At 40.0% G+C, this 22,130-nt stretch overlaps 1 protein-coding gene across 26 annotated transcripts in view; it reads right to left on the bottom strand.

Moving 5' to 3' along the window:
* The window catches only part of LOC123514268 (golgin subfamily A member 4-like), a 133,080-nt gene that overhangs the window by 22,958 nt on the left and 87,992 nt on the right, over positions 1-22,130 (bottom strand). For 24 of the 26 annotated variants that reach the window (XM_045272037.1, XM_045272052.1, XM_045272053.1 and 21 more), the window contains 3 exons: positions 18,171-18,426; positions 4,140-4,400; positions 3,816-4,057 (listed from right to left, as the gene is read on the bottom strand). In XM_045272037.1, coding sequence (XP_045127972.1) covers positions 3,816-4,057; positions 4,140-4,400; positions 18,171-18,426 — 759 coding nt within the window. Of the gene's footprint in view, positions 1-3,815; positions 4,058-4,139; positions 4,401-12,032; positions 17,862-18,170; positions 18,427-22,130 lie in introns of those variants that run through there. The other 2 variants (XR_006677552.1, XM_045272056.1) reach the window with 2 other exon arrangements.

The following is a 22,130-nucleotide window of genomic DNA, read 5'->3' as shown; positions in this document are numbered from 1 at the left end:
TAAAACTTCATTCATTCAATGAACAATGTTTACAGGATCATAATGAGATCTGTGATTATTAGAGCACCAAACATTCTGTGGGTGGCTATATTTGTACATTCCAGCTGATCGACAGTCCTAAGTGAGGGTAACATCCCGTGGAATGCATCCTCCGAGAAATATATTTTATAAAAGTAGTTTATCTATTCATATTATCTTTTGTTATGTTTTATTATGTTTCTCTGCAATAATTATTATTTATAAATACATTTATCTTACCTGAAAATACATAAAAAAGAATTATTGGTGCTCTTTTTTGGGAGGCTGGAACAGATTAATGGCATTTCAATGGGAAAAATTTCTTTAAAATACGAGCTCCATCATGGAACAAATTAAACTTGTATCTCAAGGTAACACTGTACTGGTGTTTGGCAAAGTCAAGCAAGAATGTGGCACATCTGTGTTTATTTCTCTCTCTCTCTCACTCACTCACTCACTCACTCACTCACTCACTCACTCACTCACTCACTCACTCACTCACTCACTCACTCATTCACTCACTCACTCACTCACTCACTCACTCACACACACACACACACACACACACACACACACACACACACACACACACACACACACACACACACACACACACACAGAAGAGGAAAAAAAGGCATTTTTTTTGAGAATTCTAGGAGACAGGATAAGGAAATGGTATATAAACAAGAAGGAAGAGAAAAAAGTGGAACAAGTTTAACTAAAAATGATAAAGGCTAGAGACTAAAAATGATGTATACAAACATAGTATATCATAGTATTATCAAGTAAATTAGAATTAAGAGATTACATAAATAAAGAAAATCCGGATATTGTATGCCTGGCTGAAACAAAACTAAATGAGGCAATCAAAATAAACTTGGATAATAGGTATAATGTATGGAGAAGAGACAGAGGGGGTAAAGGAGGAGGAGGAGTCATGATAATGTTAAGGAAGGAGATAGTGATAAACCAAGTGGAATATGGGGAAGGAAAAGCAGAAGTACTGTATGTTAAGATGCATATTAATAAAAAAGAGTTAACAATCATTGTAACATATGTGCCACCAAAAACAAATTCATGGACCAATCAAGAATATAAAGACATGATAGATGACACAATAAGGAGTCTAATGAGAATCGTTAAAGAAAGGAGAAAAGTGATATTAGTAGGAGATTTCAACTGTAAAGAAGTGGACTGGGAAAATTATGAAAGTGGTATGGGGAAGAAGCCTGGGAGAAAGATTCTGAACCTAATGATAGACAATATGATGGACCAGAGAGTAAAGGAATGCACAAGATTCAGAGGAAACGACGAGCGGCGAGATTGGACCTAGTTTTTACAAGGGTATACAAATGAATGATGATATAAGATATAAGTGCCCATTGGGAAAGAGTGACCATGTAATATTAGAAATGGATATAGAAGAGGAAAGGAAGATAGAGACGATTCATACAAAGGAGACCGATTAAATTACAGAAAGGCTGATATTGAGAATCTCAAGAACTATTTTAAAACGTAAACTGGGAGGAGATGGAAAACTCAGAGACGATGCAAGAGAAGTATAACTTATTTTTGGAAATATACAAAACAGGAGTCAGGAATATGTCCCAAAATATAGACCTAAAGAAGAAGGAAAGAAAGATTGGTTTAATGCAAGATGTGCTAGGGCAAAGGAGAAAAGAGATGGAGCATGGAAAAGGTGGAGGAGAAATAGAAATCCAGTAAATAAGGAAAACTTCAAGGCAGCGAGAAATGAATATGTTAAGGTGAGGAAGGAAGAGGAAAAGAACTTTGAAAAGGACATTGTTGAAAAATGTAAGGAGCAACCAAAATTGTCCTACAGATTCATAAATGGAAAAATTAGACAAAAAGAAACAATAGAAAGGTTAAAAGGAGAGAACGGGATAGTGGAAGACCCAAAAAGTATGGCAGAACTATTAAATAATAAATTCCAGGAGGTCTTTACTAAGGAATCCAAATTTGAAAGACCACAGGGTAATAGAGAGACAGTCTATATGAAAGAGATTAAAATAACCAAGCTTGAAATAAAAGAGTTAATGAAGGAACTGGATGAAGAGAAGGCAATGGGACCGGATGAAGTCTCAGGCAGAATACTGAAAGAATGTAGGGAAGAACTAGCAAGTCCTATATACAACATCATAAAATGCTCAATAGAAAATGGAACAGTACCAGTAGAATGGAAAAGAGCTGAGGTGGTTCCCATATATAAGAGCGGAAGGAAGGAAGAACCTTTAAATTACAGACCGGTATCACTAACTAGTGTAATATGCAAGATGTGTGAAAGAATAATAAAGAAACAATGGATCGAGTTCCTTGAAGACAACAAATTAATATCAAATAGCCAATTTGGTTTTAGAAAAAGACGGTCATGTGTAACTAATTTATTGAGTTTCTATTCTAGAATAGTTGATAGAGTACAAGAGAGAGAGGGATGGGTTGACTGTATTTATTTGGATTTAAAAAAGGCGTTTCACAAAGTGCCACATGCAAGATTATTATGGAAGTTAGAGGAGAAGGGTGGTTTAAAAGGAAGCACATTGAGATGAATAGAAAATTATTTGATGGGGAGAGAAATAAGGACAGTAGTTAAAGATATGAAGTCCAAGTGGAGAGCAGTAGAAAGCAGAGTGCCACAGGGGTCAGTATTGGCACCAATACTTTTCCTCATTTATATTGACAACATGCCAGAAGGAGTGAACAGCTACATAAATCTGTTTGCAGATGATATGAAACTGTGCAGAGTTATAAAGCAAAAGGAGGATTGTGAAATACTGCAAGAAGACCTAAATAAGATCTGGGAATGGAGTAAAAAGTGGGAAATGGAATTCAATGTGAACAAAAGCCATGTCATGGAAATGGGAAAGAGTGAAAGACGACCCGTGGGAATCTATAAGATGGGAGATGGAGTAGAACTAGAGAAAGTAAAAAGGAAAAGGACTTAGGAGTGACGATGGAAGAAAACAATCAACCAGTAAGCCATATTGATAGAATTTTTAGAGAAACATATAATTTGCTAAGGAATATTGGAGTAGCATTTCACTACATGGACAAAGAAATGATGAAGAAATTGATAAGTACTATAATAAGACCCAGATTGGAATATGCAGGAGTAGTGTGGACCCCTCATAAAAGAAACACATAAGAAAGTTGGAGAGACTACAAAAAATGGCTACAAGAATGGTTCCAGAATTTGAAGGGATGACATATGAGGAGAGACTAAAGGCTATGGATCTACCAACCCTGGAACAAAGAAGAGAGAGAGGAGATCTGATACAAGTTTATAAATTGATCAATGGAATGGACCAAGTGGATAATGAGAAACTGATCCTGAGAGAAGAATATGACATTCAAAGCACAAGATTGCATAGTAAAAAGCTGAGAAAAGGAAGATGTCTGAGAGATGTTAAAAAATATAGTTTCCCGCAAAGATGTATTGAGACGTGGAACAGTTTAAATGAAGAAGTAGTGTCTGCAACGAGTGTGCATACTTTTAAAGTAAGATTGGATAAGTGTAGATATGGAGACGGGGCCACACGAGCATAAAGCCCAGGCCCTGTAAAACTACAACTAGGTAAAACTAGGTAAATACACACACACACACACACACACACACACACACACACACACACACACACACACACACTTCTCTCTCTCTCTCTCTCTCTGCATACGTTTTACAGAGGTATGCAATCTGGCCAAGTAACCTTACAGGGTGACACTTTTTTCCATGTAAGGCCAGGTCACTGAATTAGTTGTGAATATTTCAGTTAACATACCTTATGTCTTCAAGACCTTCAACCTTTTCTTGTAGAGCTTTATTCCTTCCTTGATATTCCTTCATCTGAGCTTCCTTTTCTTTAGTAAGCCTTTCTGCTAATTCTTCTTTCTCCTTGATCAACACATTAATCATTCCTTCTGAAGATCCTTCTTGAATCTCATGAAACAACCTTTCCTTTTCTTGACTCAATCTATTGATGTTTTCCTGGAGGTTCTTCTGAGACAACTCCATGTCCATAACCTGAAACAATACACATATATAAAACAAACTCTCTACAACTCATATTGGCATCACATGAATCCAACACACACTGGCACACTACCTTGTTTTTGCTGTCATCATTACTGGACTCCAAAGCAGCTATTCTTTTGTTAGTTTCTTCCTTCTCCTTCTGGTAGTGTTCCAGGGTGTCTTTGAGCTGCTTGTTGTGCTGCTGCAGCTGCTCTATCTCCGTCTTGAGGGGCGCACTGGTGCCCGTACCTGCCGCGAGCTTCTCCTCCAACTTGAGGCGCTTGGCTGCTGCTGCTGCAAGTTGCGTACGAGCCTCTTCCAGACATGCTTCAAAGCCCTGAAGCCTTTCAATCTGAGTTTGAGGAGAAAAAACACATATTGTAAGCAGTCAAACAGTTAGTGATATACACAAGCCTCTTCTAAATCAACTTTTAAAACCTCAGTGTTTCAATATGAGTTCATGTATAAAGTTACAGTGTTAAGTGCTATCAAGTACTGTATTAAAAAACGTACAATATTATTATACATGAGTATGCGTGTCTAATGATAACTTTTGCATTAGTGCATGTTCAGTAATAAATGTTAACATTCATGTTAATGGATGTTAACATATAGTGATGGCTAGTTCACAATGATATGACACTTCTATGGCAGGCCAATAGAGAACATGGAATGTTAATCTTGGTGTATTAGATACCAGTGTAATTAATTTGCTATTTTCAGTGTATTTACTATCATCAAAGGGTAAGCCTACAGTTCTTGTTTATAAGTTAATGTTTGTGTAAAAAATGTAGGTAATCAATTATTTTAGTTAATTACATACTAACAAAATAAAGAATAAAAAAACAACTTAGTACATTTGTGGTTAGTTACAGGTATTTAAAGGTAGAAAACAAATTAATTCAAAGCATCAACATTACTTATTTGCTACTAATGTTTCAGTGCAGCAACCACAAGGTTACCTGTGTCCTCTTCCATAAAACAGCTTTTTTTTCCCAACACTTGATGCAATACGGCTACATGTCACACCCATACGTATTTCAATTTGAACTTAATGATGGTGCAAAAAAGTTTTGATTATAACACCTACACATTTTTTTTGTCAATTTGATTTTAACAGCAAACTGACACATTTTCTTGTCACATTTATGATTAAAATTTTTAATTATCAATATCAATGCAAGCTGTGCTATGGTGTAATAGAGTTGTGGTAAGAAGTAAAATAATCTTTTCCATTCCCTTCCACTACTTTACCATTTCCTTCAACATAAAGTCCTTTGATCTGCTGGCAATCTGATAGAAAGACATGACAACTGATAGATTTTCAGCAGATCACCAGACTTAAGACTGAGCAAATAAGCTGAATAAAATGGGAGTGAGATACTGTCCCTGTTTTCCTAATCTTATCAGCTTTGTGTATGCTTATCTTGCAAAGTGCCATTACATGAGAATAACAGTGTATGGTTTGTGGTCATCATAGAACCATCATGAGCTGGCCAGGAAAGCTCCCTTCTAAATATAAGGTTCAAAACCATGGGACTCATTCACTGGGACACTCATACACAGAAATGTATCAGGTGCAAGTCATCACATCCAATGTCATGAAAACAAACCCAGCCCAGAATTTGTCATGAAATTCATAAACAATGTAATATCTACAAGCACCATCATCATTCCTTTTTTTTTGTTATAAACTTACTGCTTTTTCTATTCCTCTTTTTCAGCATACTTTGCTGTTTCTTGTGTATGATGTATAGCACAAAAGAAAATACAAGAAAAAGAGTGGCAGTATAAAAAAAACAACAACAACAACAATGAAAGACATCTCTCTGACTCATGTTTTGTTGCTGCCTCTTTCAATCAACTCTTACAAAATAAGGTGCTTCTTCTACAACATTATCTACTTGACTCACAAATACCCAATTGTTTCCCCTACTCTCAACCACTCAGGATGACTCAAACCATTCATTAGAAGGTGGAGTGAAGAACATGCAGTTCAACAATTTCAGTTCCAACAATAAAAACATCTTCAATTTTGCAAATAAAAAAAGTCATGGTTTCTTAAAATCTGAGCACACCTTTACACGAACAAGTGTCACATACACTGACATTCTTAATCACAAAACTGTCCATCAATTGACACAAATCAGATATCCTACCTATCATGTGAGATCATAATCCTTCAGTCATGCATAAACATACATACAGTATATTATTTCACCCATTATAGATAAGGTAGTACACTGAGAAAGCCTCATACAGGAACAAAGTGTTCTGGACTGGCAGGGATTCCTCAGGGCTTGATGTGACTCTGTGGGCACAAACACTGCCACACCCTGGAAACAGTGGTGGCAGTATATCATGGCAGGTAGGGCAGGTTAAGGACCATAGTGGGAGGGCTGAACACAACACTCAAGTCATGCTGCATGCCATCTTATGTTCTCCAAGAACACATGTAAGATGGGTTCATCCTTAACACACAAATGGGAAACACTCCAGAGTACCTTTCACAGGAGCCCACTGTCTCATAAACACCTGAAGAACTATGGTGGGCAAAACAGACCTCATATAGAATCAGAAAGCCTACATGGAAGACTTTGCAGATTACCTATCTTTTCTTCTACACCAAAACTGATAAGTAGTTAACAAAATATTTCAAATTATCTTTTTTATTCCACTATTCAGTTATGGACTGCTCTTGAATATTGATCTCTCCTAGGTAACAAGGCATCTGAAATGGCCAGGTTGTCAATCCCATAGCAGGGTGTGGGATTACGCTTATAACTGATCACATACTGAAATGGTGAATATAAACAATTCTTACCTATCTAAGGAATCAAAATAGTGGAAAAGTACACTTGATGTGCACTGTTATATCCATAAATTAGGTGAAGTAATAAGTGTGCTAGAATATCCATGTCTCTGTAGAAGGTATGAATATTTAGTATGATTTCTCAAGAAAATACAAGATTACCTTGAACATGAAAATTGATGGTAGTGATTAATAATTCATTTTCCATTACTAGTTGTTACTTGAATATGTAAAATCTTAGTAACGTGCAGAGAGCAAATAACTAATTAGAGGCAAAATAAATGAGGTATACAGCCTCAAAGAATGCAGCACATCAATTAATATTAAGAAAAAAATTATACAAGACATGAAAGATATAATCAAGAATAGAACCAAGAAAAACAGTCATTAACAAATAAAGTTAAGTTAAGAAATGTGTAATGCCACATCATGTCAGTATTCGAACCAATCCTACAGCTTTTGAAAAGGTGGAGACTATTAATGATTGCAAATCAAATTTTGCACATACCCTTCCTTCCTTCCTTGCTTGTACTATTACAGTAAGCGACTTGAGCTCACCAACTCAAAGCTGATCCTTCTAACATTGTTCAAGTGTTTGGGAAAGTCAAAGCTGAGACAGTTTTCAAAATCAAGAAGTGAAAAGAAAAAGAAAAAGAAAAAGCAAGCAAGAATATCAAATAGGAAAACATAAGATTGATAATATCGTAAAAAAAAAAAAAAAAATTATATATATATATATATATATATATATATATATATATATATATATATATATATATATATATATATATATATATGTAAACAAATAAACACACAAAAAAAGAAAACAAATAAAACTAATAATATAAAGCAACACTTAACTACAAAACGCACCGAACAAATAAAGTGGCAGCTGGCGAAGCTAAATAAATAAATAAACAAACAAATAAATATGAAAAGCAAGAAAAGCAAATATTAGTAATGTTATGAGGCTCTCAATAAATGTGAAGCGTACAGTGTAGTGAAGAACTGAGGCAGAATGGTGATGACAAGAATGGCAAAGCAGCACAGTGATGGTGTTATCACATACATGTCTACATTTTCCATTATTTTTTTTTCTGAAGTTTCTCTACAGTACCTGTAACTTCATATATGAAGGTGGTTGCCACACATTGCATCATTACACAAAACACACCACTTGTTTCTTTCATACTCAAGTAATTTCCATGATCCTCTGACCTTTTCTTGATCATTAATCAAATACTCTAAGATCTAAAGTAAATTTCTTTTAATCCAGTACTCTCTCTCTCTCTCTCTCTCTCTCTCTCTCTCTCTCTCTCTCTCTCTCTCTCTCTTTGTACTTTACAATAATTTGTGTCTAGATGATCTTTTATCTCAAAGGCCCAATATATTAGTATTCATTTGATGAGCAGTTTTTTTCTATTTTTCATCTTATAATTTTTGCCAAATGGGAAGTGCCAGTTAAATCAATACTGAATAATACCAGAAGTATCAAGATAGCTCATGGCTGAAACACTACAATACTTCTGTGCTCATTCAAATGTGTAATCTCCAAGTTGTGCTGCAATAAGGTTATGTAACTTAAAATAAGGACGGAAACAGAAGTGTGGTAAGGGTGAGACAGAGTGTAGTGCCTGCATCAGGTGAGGCTTGGGTGACAGATGGAAGGCTGGTTGACAGCAGGTAAGTGATATGGTGAAGAGGAGGTTGCCTGGTGGTGTGCTAGGAAGACAGGTGGAGAGAGAGGCAAGTGGAGAAGGATATGGGTAGGTGAGGAGGCAGGTGGAAAGGGAGATGTGTGGTAGGAGGCTGGCTAGTGGGAAGAGAAGGAAATGGGAGAGGGAGATGGCAGAGGAAGGCTGGTTGGTAGGGTGTGGGGAAGACTGGCTGGCAGAATGAGAAGGGAAGGGTAGGAGGGATGGCAGTGTGTCAGAGTGGGAGAGAGGCCTGGGTGGCAGGGGTTGGGGGGAAAGGGCTGGCTGGCAGAGTGTAAGGAAAAAAAGTGGGTGGTGGGAGGGTTGACAGCAGGCTAGGAAGATTGCTGAGGCCAGAGGAAGGATGGGCACAGGGTATGGATGTAGATCATGATGTCACTCTTGTAGCCCTGACTTACATATCTGAACTTACACACATGCAAAGAGAGAGAGCAAAGAGAGAGAGAGAGAGAGAGAGAGAGAGAGAGAGAGAGAGAGAGAGAGAGAGAGAGAGAGAGAGAGAGAGAGAGAGAGAGAGAGAGAGAGAGAGAGAGAGAGTGCTTCTTGAGTAAAACTGAAATCACTTTAGGACACCTACATGATAAAGATTAACAAAAAACAGTCTTTCTAACATATAATATAAACAGTGTTGATGTTCCATGAATGTAGAATCAGTGGAGCACATGTCCTGCACATACATACACACACACACACACACACACACACACACACACACACACACACACACACACACACACAGGCCCTGTAAAATTACAACTAGGTGAATACAACTAGGTGAATACACACACACACACACACACACACACACACACACACACACACACACACACACACACACAGACAGGACTCAGCACACCCATCACCAATGGAATCAGCTGTGTGTGCCATCTGCCGGGTATAGAATTGGCAGCAGCCCCACCCCCTGTGAACACAAGCATTGGTGGCCATTTGCTGCACATGCCACAATACCAACACTCACACTTCATTATGACTCCATTTACTTGCAGTATTAATGAGAAAAAGAGGACTAATGGCTGTTGAGCAAATATTGTATCTATGTAATATCAACTCTGTCATAACGAGAGAGAGAGAGAGAGAGAGAGAGAGAGAGAGAGAGAGAGAGAGAGAGAGAGAGAGAGAGAGAGAGAGAGAGAGAGAGAGAGAGAGAGAGAGAGAGAGAGAGAGAGAGAGAGAGAGAGAGAGAGAGAGAGAGAGAGAGAGAGAGAGAGAGAGAGAGAGAGAGAGAGAGAGAGAGAGAGAGAGAGAGAGAGAGAGAGAGAGAGAGAGAGAGACTGCTCATCAAATTTCAATGTCCATTAATGTTCACTTGAGTATTCAAGGCATCAGTTCAAATATGAACTTGCTTCCTTTCCCTCACTGCTTCAGGGAGGTGGTGGTGCAGTGGATAAGGTGTGGTGAGCGTGGGATCGGGCAGACGTCCACGCATAGGTTCGAATCCCACCATGTACAGCCTTAAACACTTTGCCATTTGTCGAATGATTTAAAGTTACCTACATGTCACCATGATACCCAGATTCTAGGTGGTTACACCCAAGATGAGCTTGGGTGGTGATATGGGCCCTAATATGGGTACCACTATAAATAAAATTGCCTGTGCCACTAATGGATAGAAGCTGAACAGCACTTCCTACACACTCTTCAAGTGGGCCTACAGGTGCTATGAGCCTTAAAAAAAAAAAAAAAAAAAAAAAAAAAAAAAAAAAAACAGTGCACCAAGTCCTCCCACATCAGTGAGCCACAACTATTGTTTCAATGATGGAACACATGAATTAAGGTGCTCTCCACATCTCATTCTCAGTAAAAGTCAACAATACACAGGTGCAGTACATAGTGCATTTAATAGGTACCAAAAACTCCTGGGTGAGGGGGGGAGCGGGGTGGGGCGGAGCTACGTCACAACTGACTGTCGGCTTGTGTGTGCCGTGTTGCGTACTTATTCAAGGCGCACTACGTGCCACCTGACTTTTTTGCAGTTGCCGTGCACAGTACTTCCACTCAGTACTTCCGCGCACAGTACCTACACCTGTGTACTATACTTCAGACAGTAAGAGAGTGGAGACAATCACACAACTGTTACCAACCTCCAATCTGTGTATTCAATGAATTTCAAAACCTATTGTAATTTCAACTATTACCCTTTTTCTATTTTCATTTTACTTATATTATGTTGCTGAAGATTACATTTCTTCACTAAAAGCAAGCATATTAGATCATAACAACATTTTTCCATCTCCCCACTAAAGGGGATTTACATGTGACATTCTTTCCACCTGAATGCTTGCAGCCACAAGGAATAGCTGACAGATTTCACATTTAAATATTCACATGGTGGAGAGCAGCCTCTGGCTCCCTAGCCGATGCATCAAAACATAAACAATCACGATAAAGTCCTCTAATGAGCTGGTTACTATAATCAAAGTTTTCCTGTCTTTGAAGAAAATAAAAAAATAAACAATTGTGGCTTAGCTTCCTCAATGATGATGTAAACAAAACAATTCTGCATTTATTTTCCTTTTTATAAATAAATTCGAATATTTAATTCATATATATACCATATATAATGATACCAAAAAACTTTCCAATAATATTCGTTTTTTTTCCAGTTATATTTTGATAGTTTTTTTTCTCATTTGACCCTAGAAAACTGCCAGAGAAGCAGCCCATCAGACAAACAGAGTGGTTTCATGGCTGCTCCAGTAATTCAGCAAATAACAGCTGCATTTTACAGTTGACTGCACCATTATGATTGCAAGCAGCTGTTAATTGCAACATGTAAACCCAACTTTATGGCAGATCATACATATCCTACACCTTGTCTAAGATTATACCTGAAGATAAAACCATGCAAGCCATCATGACTATTCATGTAACAATAACAAATATTTATGAGTGGTTGCATGGTACAAAATGTTGGAGGAAGACAGGCAGTGTGGTGATAAGAGGCCACTACTTGGTGAGCTTCTCATTCGCATCACCACATCTCAGATAACAAGATTCTATCTTGTACTCTTTTGTTCAAACAAACTTTTCTTATAAAGAAGTGGATATAAAAAACATATAAATAATAAAATGCATTCTTCAGAACTGATAAATCAGTGGTAAGTAAGAAGGTACTGAATCTCATGGAGTAGTTATGTCACATGAACTTGATGAAGAGTAGGAGGAGTGTCGAGGATAGAGGCCCTATATGAAACAAAGTAAAAAGATGTGACGAACTACTTCCAGAAAATAAAAACCTATGTTCATGGAAAACTGCACTAAATTGTATCCATTCATTTACTGTTTTGTTTTATGGAATGGAATCGCACACTTCAAACACCCTGTCTATGTTAAGATTAACCCATGCAGAAATTCTAATGTATTGTTAGTGGATTAAATCATGTAATTACTGAAAAGGAAGACAGCTACCAGAAAAAATGAGACACACTGCAAATACCTCAATCTACCATCAGTGACTCAATATCGTCAGCTGCCTAAAGTCGCCAAAAAAAGGGAGGGAGGGTTTTGTCGAAGTCTCAGAGTCGCTATCCCATCCCCAATCAGCTATTACTGCACTAGGTATGCAACACGCCGACAGCTCCACTTTAATACGATACTTGTCTAGCGCTGTGGTGTTGGGGTCGAGGTCAGAGTGGTGAGTGGTGCTGGAGAGGGCGGCGGTGGTGCTACTGCCAGGGGCTGGAGGAACCTCCTTGCTACCATCAGCATTTGGTTTAGCTGCAAGGAGGGGCTTGAGCCTTGTGGTGGCTTGGCAAGGAGGTTTTGGCACAGCCCCCATGGCTGAGAGAATAGCTGAGGCTTGGTCATCAGTGCATGGGGGAGGATACTGCTCAGTACTGGACTGTATCTGAGCCTGCTGAAGAGAAGTGACTGGGTTGAATGACTGACGTATTGATGTGGTAATGGTTGTGGTGGTAGTCTGCTCTGCAAAGTGTGGTGCTGCCACTGTCTGGGGTAAGACCTGGGGTGTCTGCTCTTCTCTGGGGCTGAGACTTGACTTCAGCAGCCGTAATTCTGATCTAGAGGCTGAATCAAGCACTATGTGGCGCATTGAACTGCTCAATTTACATTTTGCTTTGGCTTTTAATATTGATTTTCTTTTTATTTGGGAATGAGGTGAAGATTTACTAGCTTTTGTTTTTTTATCTGATGGTAAACGTGACTGAGCTCCACATTTGGTGACAACATCAAAAGGAGACCTTGCTATGAGGCAGCTGCTTAAACTTGAAACCTGATTCCCAGCTTCACTAGTGTCACCAAACACACTGAAGTGGGAATCCTGGGCAGACTGTGACCTGAGTTCTGCAGGGGATGACTGGCCTTGCAAGAATGGCCGGAGGCAAGACAACTCAATCGAATATTCTGACTCTTGTGAATGGGAAGGGGAGTCAAGGGGCCTACAGCTGACTGCCTGTAACTCAACGTCAGTTCCAGGCAAACATGAGCGCAAAGTATTGAGCTGAGCCTCATAGTATTCCTGAATCTCATTAATCCTGGTCTCGTACTCAGTGTGGAGGACATCCAGGCAGGATTGATCAGTAGGGCTCAAGTTGGCCTTGGTGATGGCTAGCTTCAAGTCATTCACCTGAGCCCTCAAAGATGCTCTCATTAGTGTCATGTCATCCAGGTTGGCTTCCAGTTCCTCAATAATCTTCACCTTGTCACTAATGTCCATCTGTAGCTTGGTAATTTCTGTCCTCAAGCCATTGATTTCCTCATCCTGAGAAGCAATCTGTTTCTCATAAGAGTCAATCTTTGCTACAAGAACTCGGCCAAATTCAGCATTTTCTTCAACTCGCTTTGCTTCATACTTGGTGGTGAGTGAACTGATCTGCTCCTGGTAGTTTGCTATTATTGAAGAGATCTTGTCCTCATACTCAAGGACAGCTTTCTTCTTGTCCTGTCTGCTGCCTTCCTTGACAACTTTGGGCAGCAGCACAGTACTACCTCCTTCCTGTTTGAGATCATCCCCACCAGTCTTGTCTGGTTCAGTGGCTGGAGAAATATTCAAGAAAACTTCTGAGAGTCTGTCTTTTGTGGTCAGCTTCTCAATACTCTTAGGTTGTTCTTCATCAATATTAATCTTAGATACTGTCTCTTCTATTACTGTTTTCAGTCTCTTGTTTTCATCTATATATTTTTCTTTTTCTTTTGTTAGTAATGTGTTCTGGTTTTCAAAATATGCAATTTTCTTTTCATTCTCTACTATACTAAGGGAATGTTGTTCACATAATGATTCCATTGCTTCTATTTGCTTTTCTAAGCTACTTTTATTTAACTCTAACTCAAGAATAAGTTTCTCAGAATCAGCCACCATTTGGGACTGTATTTCCATAGTCATTACTTGCTCTTCTTTAAAGCTATTTTTCAAAGTTTTTTTTTCCTCCTCAATAAGGAGTTTGTCTTTCTCTAATGTCTTACAAGTGTGCTCAAGGTCAGTGATCTTGGTGATGAGACTGTCTCTCTCTTGGATTAAGCTTGATAGGGAACTGTTGCTTTGCTCCAGTGTTGCATTCTTGAGTTCGTTTTCCAGTGACATTTTTTGCTCAGTAAGTTTATCGATGTGAACCAGTAATTCACTGACTTTTGCTGCATTGCCTGCCTTAAGCACTTCTACTTTCTGTCTATGAAGCTTAACTAAATCTGCTATCCTACCTATGTGATTGCTTTCTAAATTAGCAACCTCTTCTAAATACCTATTACTACTGGTTCTAAGTTCTAATTCTAATCTCTCAACCGAGTTTTTTTTTTGTTCCAGCTGCACATTGGATTCCTCCAAATTTCCACTTGCTTGCTCTAATTTGCTTTCATACTCTTCAACAAGTTTTGCTTTTTCATCTTCAATACTTTTTTTGTCATTCTCTAACTGGGTGACAGTATTTTTTAAAAACTTACACTCCTCATATGTCTGCTTTAGTTCCTCTTTTAACTTTGAAATGTCTGCACTTAATTTATTGATTTGCTCCAGGTGTGCCTCAGCACTATTTGGCACATCAGGTGAGTCTTTTATTCTCTCCTCCAGCTGTGTAATGTAGCCACTCTTGTTGGCCAGACTCATTTCCAAATCACTCACCTTTGATTCCAGAAGCTGTATCTTTTTTTCCTTACCCTCAAGAGATGTCTCAAATTCTTCTTGAGTCTTAGACGCTTCACTTCCTGATTCAGGCTTTTTCAGAGTTGCAAGTTCAGCAGTGAGGTCTTTCACTTTTTGCTGGAGATCCTCAGCATCAGTTTTTGATGTTGTCTTTCCTTCCTTTCCTTTGGAAGTTCCACTGGCTGCTGTCTCTAGGGATTTGGTGAGCTCCTCAATTTTCTCATTCAAAGCTTCTATTTCCTTATCTTTGTCTTCTTGACCTTTTGTGTCCTTGGAAGATTTGGACTTCTCTGCTGCTTCCAACTTTTTATTTTTGTCACCTAATTCTTTTTTTAAAGATTTAATTTCCTCTTGCAAAGTATTTATCTCTTTTGTCTTCTCTTTTTCCAGTCCCTTCAATCTTTCCTCAAGTTCCTTCTGCTGTTTCTTGTGTTCTTCAGTAGATGTTTTGAATTTTGCCTGCAAGTTGTTCATGTCCTGCTGAAGGGCATTGTAGTTCTCCATGGACTGTTTCTGGTTGTTGGTGAGAGTGACAGTCAACTCTTGGATGGTTGCTTCTCGGGCAGACAACTCCTCACGGGACTCCTCCTCCTTCCTGAACATCTCACTACTCAAGTTTGCATTCTTAGCATTAACACTTTCAAGCTGCTTCTGTAAGTCATCAAGTTGGATTTTCAAGGACTCTACATTCACCAATTTCTCCTTATTTGATTTGTCCACCTCCTCAAATGACTTCTCCAAAGCCTGGTGCTTACTTTGCAACTCTTTGTGTTCTCCCTGCAGTGAATTGAATGTTTCTGAAAGGTTAGTTTTCTCTTGCTGAAGCTTCTCACTGTCATCCTTGATGCGAGCCATTTCATCCTTGAGTGAGTTGACAAAGTCTGTCATGTCATTACGAATTGTCTTCACCTTCTCATCAAGACCTGCTGCTTCATCTGTTTTTTCCTTCAGCTTCTGCTCTAAACATTCCTTCTGGTTTGTGATCTCCTGGAGTGCCTTTTTATAAGATTCAGTTTTCATCTCACCAGATCTGTATTTTGTAAGCTCCTCATCATTCAGTCTCTTCTCGTACAAGACGTTCTCCAGCTCCTGCTCGTGTGTGTCCTTGAGTCGCACCACAGTCTGCTGCAGGTCGTCTATCTGGCTGTTTTTGACTTCCATCTCTTTGATAAGGTCATCCCGCTCCACCATGACAGCCTTCATCAACATGTCAAAGGTTCCCTGCAGCTCACACATCTTTAGTTCAACCATCTCTACTTTGTGTTTAAGGATTTCACATTCTTTCTGTTTGTATTCTCTTTCACGAGCCATTACCTTCAAGTGTCTGTTGGTGACCTTAAGTTTATCATTCAATTCCTTCATTTCCTTTTCCATGCTTTGTATTTTTTCTACCAGCTCTTCTATTTCTCTTTCCTTCTCCTCTACACTTGTCCTTGAGTCTATCTCTGCCTCGGCTGTGGTGGCAGCAGTCTTGGCCGCCAGTAGCTGCTTGGTCTGCTGCTCCATCTGGTTCTTTTCCCCGACCAGCATCTCTATCTCAGTGCGATACTCAGTCATCATGATCTCCAGAACTTCCATCTTCCGTAACAAATCAGACTTTTCATCACTCAACATGCTGCATTTATTGGTAACCTCCTGAATCTCCCCAATCTTTAATTCAATATCCATTTTCTTCTTTTTATGTTCCTCTTCCAGAGCTTGATAGCCTTGTTTTTTTTCTTCCAGGTCTTTAGACAATGTTGACACTGAATTTTTGAGTGAAGCAACCTCCTTGTTGGCAGCTTGAAGTTGATCCTCCAGGTCCAGGAAAGATTGCTCCTTCACCGTCATACACTTGCCCATGTCGTCCTTGACACGGCGGAGTTCAGCCACAAGCATGGAGAGAGATGTGACCTGGTCAAGTACTAATGGTGTGCTGTAATCACTAGTCTGCTTACCTGCATTGTCACCCTCAGCCTCTGCAGGTGTACCTTGCACCAGACTTGCAGCACCAGCAGGACCTGGGGATGCAGCAGCAGGCTCTATATCTTTAGGTTCATTGCAGGTGGTTTCTTGAGACTCTCCCTTTTCTTCACCAACCTCTATTTGTGACTGCACTTCACTCTCATTCAACTCTTCTTTTTCATCACTTATACCATTACCCATTGGTTCATATGTTGCTATTTCACTTTTTTCTTCTTCAACACCTGTGACACCTGAACAGCTTTCCTTATCATCCACTAACATAACAGATTTAATTTCTACTCTTGCATCATCTATCACATGGTTATCTTGTCCCTTGCACTTTTCTTCCCCTCTGGTTGCTTCAGCATCTGCCATGCCTGTTGTCTCTCCTACCTCAGTGTCTGCAGGTGGTGGTTCAGGCAGCTCCTTAGGTGTTGCTGCATCCTCATCAGTATCTTTGTGTAGCTCTTCTGGTGATGTGACTTGAATCACCTCTGCCTCACCATTGTGAGATTCAACCTTGACGATTTCAGTGGATTCAGAATGATTACACTCTTGTACCTTGTGATCCTGCTCCTCTGTAGCTTGCTGGCTGTCCACCACAGACTGGCCAACCTCCACATCAGCTGTGTCACTACATTTGATGTCAACCTCATGCGCACCATCTCTAGCACCCTCAACTGACTTTCCTCCTTCCCCAACAGTCACTGCACTGGTACTTTCATTGCCAATAATATCTATCTCCACCTTGTCATCAGTGTTAGAGAGGTTATTACTTGTTGGTGTTGTGCTCACTTGCTGCAGGAATAGACCAGCCTTCGAGTCTAGGAGAGTAATCCTCTTATCCTTTTCTGAGATTTCATTTTCCAAGAGTTCCAGTTTTTCTTCAATCCTTCTCTTCTCAGCTTCATAATTGTGGAGTTTCCTCTCACTGGCACTTGTTGGGTCTTCTTTAATTTCCAGCAGAAGTTGGTGGCTGCTTCCTGTAAGTTGCTCAAATTCCTTCTGAAGGTTTTTTCGTTCTTCAAAAAGCTTCATCAGCTGTTCTTGTACTTGTTTAACTTCCAACTCTATGATAAGTTTTGAGTCTGCCATGGCTGGGATGGAAAAGCTCTTTCTGCAGCAGGCTGATTGCTTTACTACTTGGGAATTCTAGGAAATTTTTTTTTTTTTTTCTAATTAGTGCCAGGAGAGCCCCGGGGCGTGATGTTCCAGCTTGGCAGTGATGCACCCTCCCTCTCTACAGAAGTCCTCCTCTCGACTGGTGGCACCTGTGCTGGCCAAGCCAAGCAGCCTCAAAGTCTGGCACAGCTCCAACACCAGCCTCACTCACCTTACCCCACAAGTTAAATTTAGCATCAATCATGATCAACATTCTCTTGAAGAAGATACAAGCAAGAATAATGTACATTTTATGCCATCAGTGCTTACATCCCATTCATGGGCTTAATACTAAAGCTGCAGCAAAAGTATGACTTAAAAATTAAGATTAAAGTAGATACCAATAAGAAGTACTTATTAAGAGTGAAGACTCACCTGACACTTGGCCTCTGCCAGCTGGCTCTCCAAGTCCTGGTACTTGCGCTGCCAGGCCTCCAGATCGTCCTGGTGGGCAAGCCTCTGCTGGTCCGCTTCATCCTTAAGGGCAGCAATGGTAGCATCCCTGCTAGCAACAGAATGTTGGTAGCTACTCTGGACACCTTCCAACTCAGCCTGGTGGGACCTGGTCACCTCTGACTCGCGACTCGCCAAAGCTTCTTCGTGGTGCTTTTTGAGCTGGTCAAGTTCACACCTGCCATTCAGAAAACAGCATGGAAAGAACAGTGACACCCTTCCTCTGTGGCATCCTTAGGCTTGTTATACTCAATGTAAACTAGTACTTTATTTCAATGCTGTATTTTCAAGGGAGGACTTTCCTAGAGAAAATGGGACGAGGTTTGGCCCTGCAACAAGTTTTACATCTCCACAAATAGTTGCAAGAAAACACTGCCAACAACCTCCACTCTTCAGGTTAAAAAATAATGAGGAAAACTCTATACATCCCAAAGAATTATGGGAACACTATGAAGAAAACAGGAAGTAAACATATCTAACTAATCAACCCAAACACTACAAAGGAAGAGGCTAGTCCAGCATGCACAGGAGAGCAAGTGTTAGGAGATTTAGGTCACTCCACATAACTCCCAGCATGTGTGTGTGTGTGCCCCAGCTCAAACCTTGAAACTACAGCAGTGTGCCAAGATTACAACGCACCACTTGATCTGAGTACACACACTACCTTGGACAGTGTCTTCTTCCCTCCCCTAGACTTGCATATGTGTGTGTGTGTGTGTGTGTGTGTGTGTGTGTGTGTGTGTGTGTGTGTATTTACCTAGTTGTAGTTTTACAGGGCCTGGGCTTTATGCTCGTTTGGCCCCATCTCCATATCAACACTTATCCAATTTTTCTTTAAACTATGCACACTCTTTGCTGACACCATTTCCTCACTCAAACTGTTCCAAGTCTCAACACATCTTTACGGTAAACTATATTTTTTAACATCTCTCAGACATCTTCCCTTCCTCAGTTTTTTACTATGCGATCTTGTGCTTCGAATGTCATATTCTTCTCTCAGGATCAGTTTATCATTATCCACTGTGTGTGTGTGTGTGTGTGTGTGTGTGTGTGTGTGTGTGTGTGTGTGTGTGTGTGTGTGTGTGTGTGTGTGTGTGTGTGTGTGTGTGTGTGTATTTACCTAGTTGTGTTGTACAGGATTCGAGTGGGGCTCATAGTGTCCTGTGTGTGCTCCTCCCCTTAACTCTGCATACCTCCACACTGTTTTCATCCACATAAATAAAAACATCTTTCTACTGTCAGATATTGGACTTAATGGGGAAAAGGTTTAATGATATAATATATTTGTGTATATAATGCTCCTGATACATTTATAAATACATTTGAACTGTTTTATAATATACTAGCAGGGTTAAATTTTCAACTAATCTTTCATCTTGTCTTCCTTAACCCAAGGCCTTGTTCTTGTTCTTCTTTGTGTCTCCTCACCTCATTGCTTCCACAACACTCAACTTGCTCACCTGTACAAAATAACACTGAGTCATACTATTCCTATATTTGGGACCTTTCTAAAAGCTATGCAGTTTTATACAAATTCTAGTTAGATTATCTCTACTTCTCTCTCTGTTTTTATTTAGGATGGGACCTATATGTGTGTGTAGCCTTATTGTTTTATCTTTACTCTTTAATTTACATGTCAATGAATGTGTGTGTGTGTGTAATTCACCTCCTCAGTTGCCTGCTGGTCACCCAGCCAGTCTTCCCCATTACGGAGCGGGCTCAGAGCTCATAGACCGATCTTTGGGTAGGACTGAGACCACAACACACACTTCACACACTGGGAAAGCGAGGCCACAACCCCTCAAGTTACATCCCGTACCTATTTACTGCTAGGTGAACAGGGGCCACACATTAAGAGGCTTGCCCATTTGCCTTGCCGCTTCCCGGGACTCGAACCTGGCCCTCTCCATTATGAGTCGAGCGTGCTAACCACTACACTACGCGGTGTGTGTGTTTCACTGTTTGATCTGCTGCAGTCTCTGACGAGACAGCCAGACGTTACCCTACGGAACGAGCTCAGAGCTCATTATTTCCGATCTTCGGATAAGCCTGAGACCAGGCACACACCACACACCGGGACAACAAGGTCACAACTCCTCGATTTACATCCCGTACCTACTCACTGCTAGGTGAACTGGGGCTACACGTGAAAGGAGACACACTCAAATATCTCCACCCGGCCGGAGAATCGAACCCCGGTCCTCTGGCTTGTGAAGCCAGCGCCTAACCACTGAGCTACCGTGTGTGTGTGTGTGTGTGTGTGTGTGTGTGTGTGTATTTACCTAATTGTATTTACCTAATTGTAACATACGGGAAAAGAGCTATGCTCGTGTTGTCCCGTCTCCATATCTATTAATGTCCAGCTTTTTCTTAAAATCATGAATATTCCTTGCGTTGACCACTTCCACGTCTAAACTATTCCATGCTTCCACCCTTCTATGAGGAAGCTATATTTTTCACATCTCTCCTATAAGTGGCCATTTTAGTTTTTCCCATGCCCTCTCGACATTCTTCCATTCCACATACACAGATCTTCCCTATCCATTTTTCCATGCCAATCATCACTCTGTATATTGCTATCAGGTCTCCCCTTTCTCTTCTGTTTTCCAGGGTTGGAAGTTGCATTCTTTTCAGTCTGTCTTCATAAGTCAAATCTCTTAAGTCAGGCACCATTTTCGTTGCAGCCCTCTGTACTTTCTCTAGTTTCCTTATGTGTTTCTTTAAGTTCGAGCCCACTGTATTGTTGCATATTCAAGCCTCGGTCTTATCATTGCAGTAATTATTTTCTTCATCATTTCTTCATCTAGATATCTGACGCCACTCTTATGTTCCTCAATAAGTTCAATACTTCTCCAATTATTTTGTTTATATGTCTCTCTGGCGATAGGTCATTGGTAATTGTCACCCCAAGGTCTTTTTCTTCATGACTGGTTTTATGTCTTCATTTCCTATCTTGTACATACTCCTGATTCTTCTTTCACTCTTGCCAAACTCTATTTTCTTGCATTTTGTCGTGTTGAACTCCATTTGCCATGTACAGCTCCATTTCCATATTCTGTCCAAGTCTTCCTGGAGTAGTTCGCAATCTTTGTCACATCTCACTTTTCTTAACAATTTTGCATCGTCTGCAAATAGGCTCACATAACTGGACACCCCATCCACCATGTCATTTATGTAGACTGCGAACATTACTGGTGCCAACACTGATCCCTGTGGAACTCCACTCTCCACCAATCCCCATTCTGATGGTCTGTCCTTAATTATTGTTCTCATTTCTCTTCCTACCAAAAGTCTTCCATCCATTTTAGTAAACTGCCATGCACTCCTCCTACCATTTCAAGTTTCCAGATCAGTCTCTGGTGTGGTACCTTATCAAAGGCCTTTTTTAAATCCAGATATATTCCATCAGCCCAACCATCTCTTTCCTGTATTACATCTATCACCCTCGAATAGTAACATATCAGGTTTGTCGTGCATGAACGCCCTTTCCTAAAACCAAATTGACACTCACAAAGTATGTCATTTTTCTCCAAGAAGTCTGTCCATCTATTCTTCACCACCCTCTCACACATCTTAGCTACCACACTTGTAAGTGACACTGGTCTATAGTTCAATGGGTCTCTCTTGTTACCTGATTTATAGATTGGGACAATGTTAGCTCTTTTCCAGTCTTGGGGCACTACACCTTCCCTTAATGAGGCATCAATTACTTCACAAACTTTTTCTGCCAATTGCTCCCTGCATTCTCTTAAAATCCATCCTGATACCCCATCAGGTCCCACAGCTTTTCTCACTTCTAAACTCCCCATCATGTTCTTGATCTCCTCCACAGTTACTTGAAACTCCTTCATAATCCCTTTCTGTTCCATTACCAGTGGTTTG

This window comes from Portunus trituberculatus, chromosome 37 (genome assembly GCF_017591435.1).
Source record: "Portunus trituberculatus isolate SZX2019 chromosome 37, ASM1759143v1, whole genome shotgun sequence".
Lineage (NCBI taxonomy): Eukaryota > Metazoa > Arthropoda > Malacostraca > Decapoda > Portunidae > Portunus > Portunus trituberculatus.
Note: the sequence above shows the minus strand (reverse complement) of the source record. Positions and strands in the feature narration are given on the sequence as shown.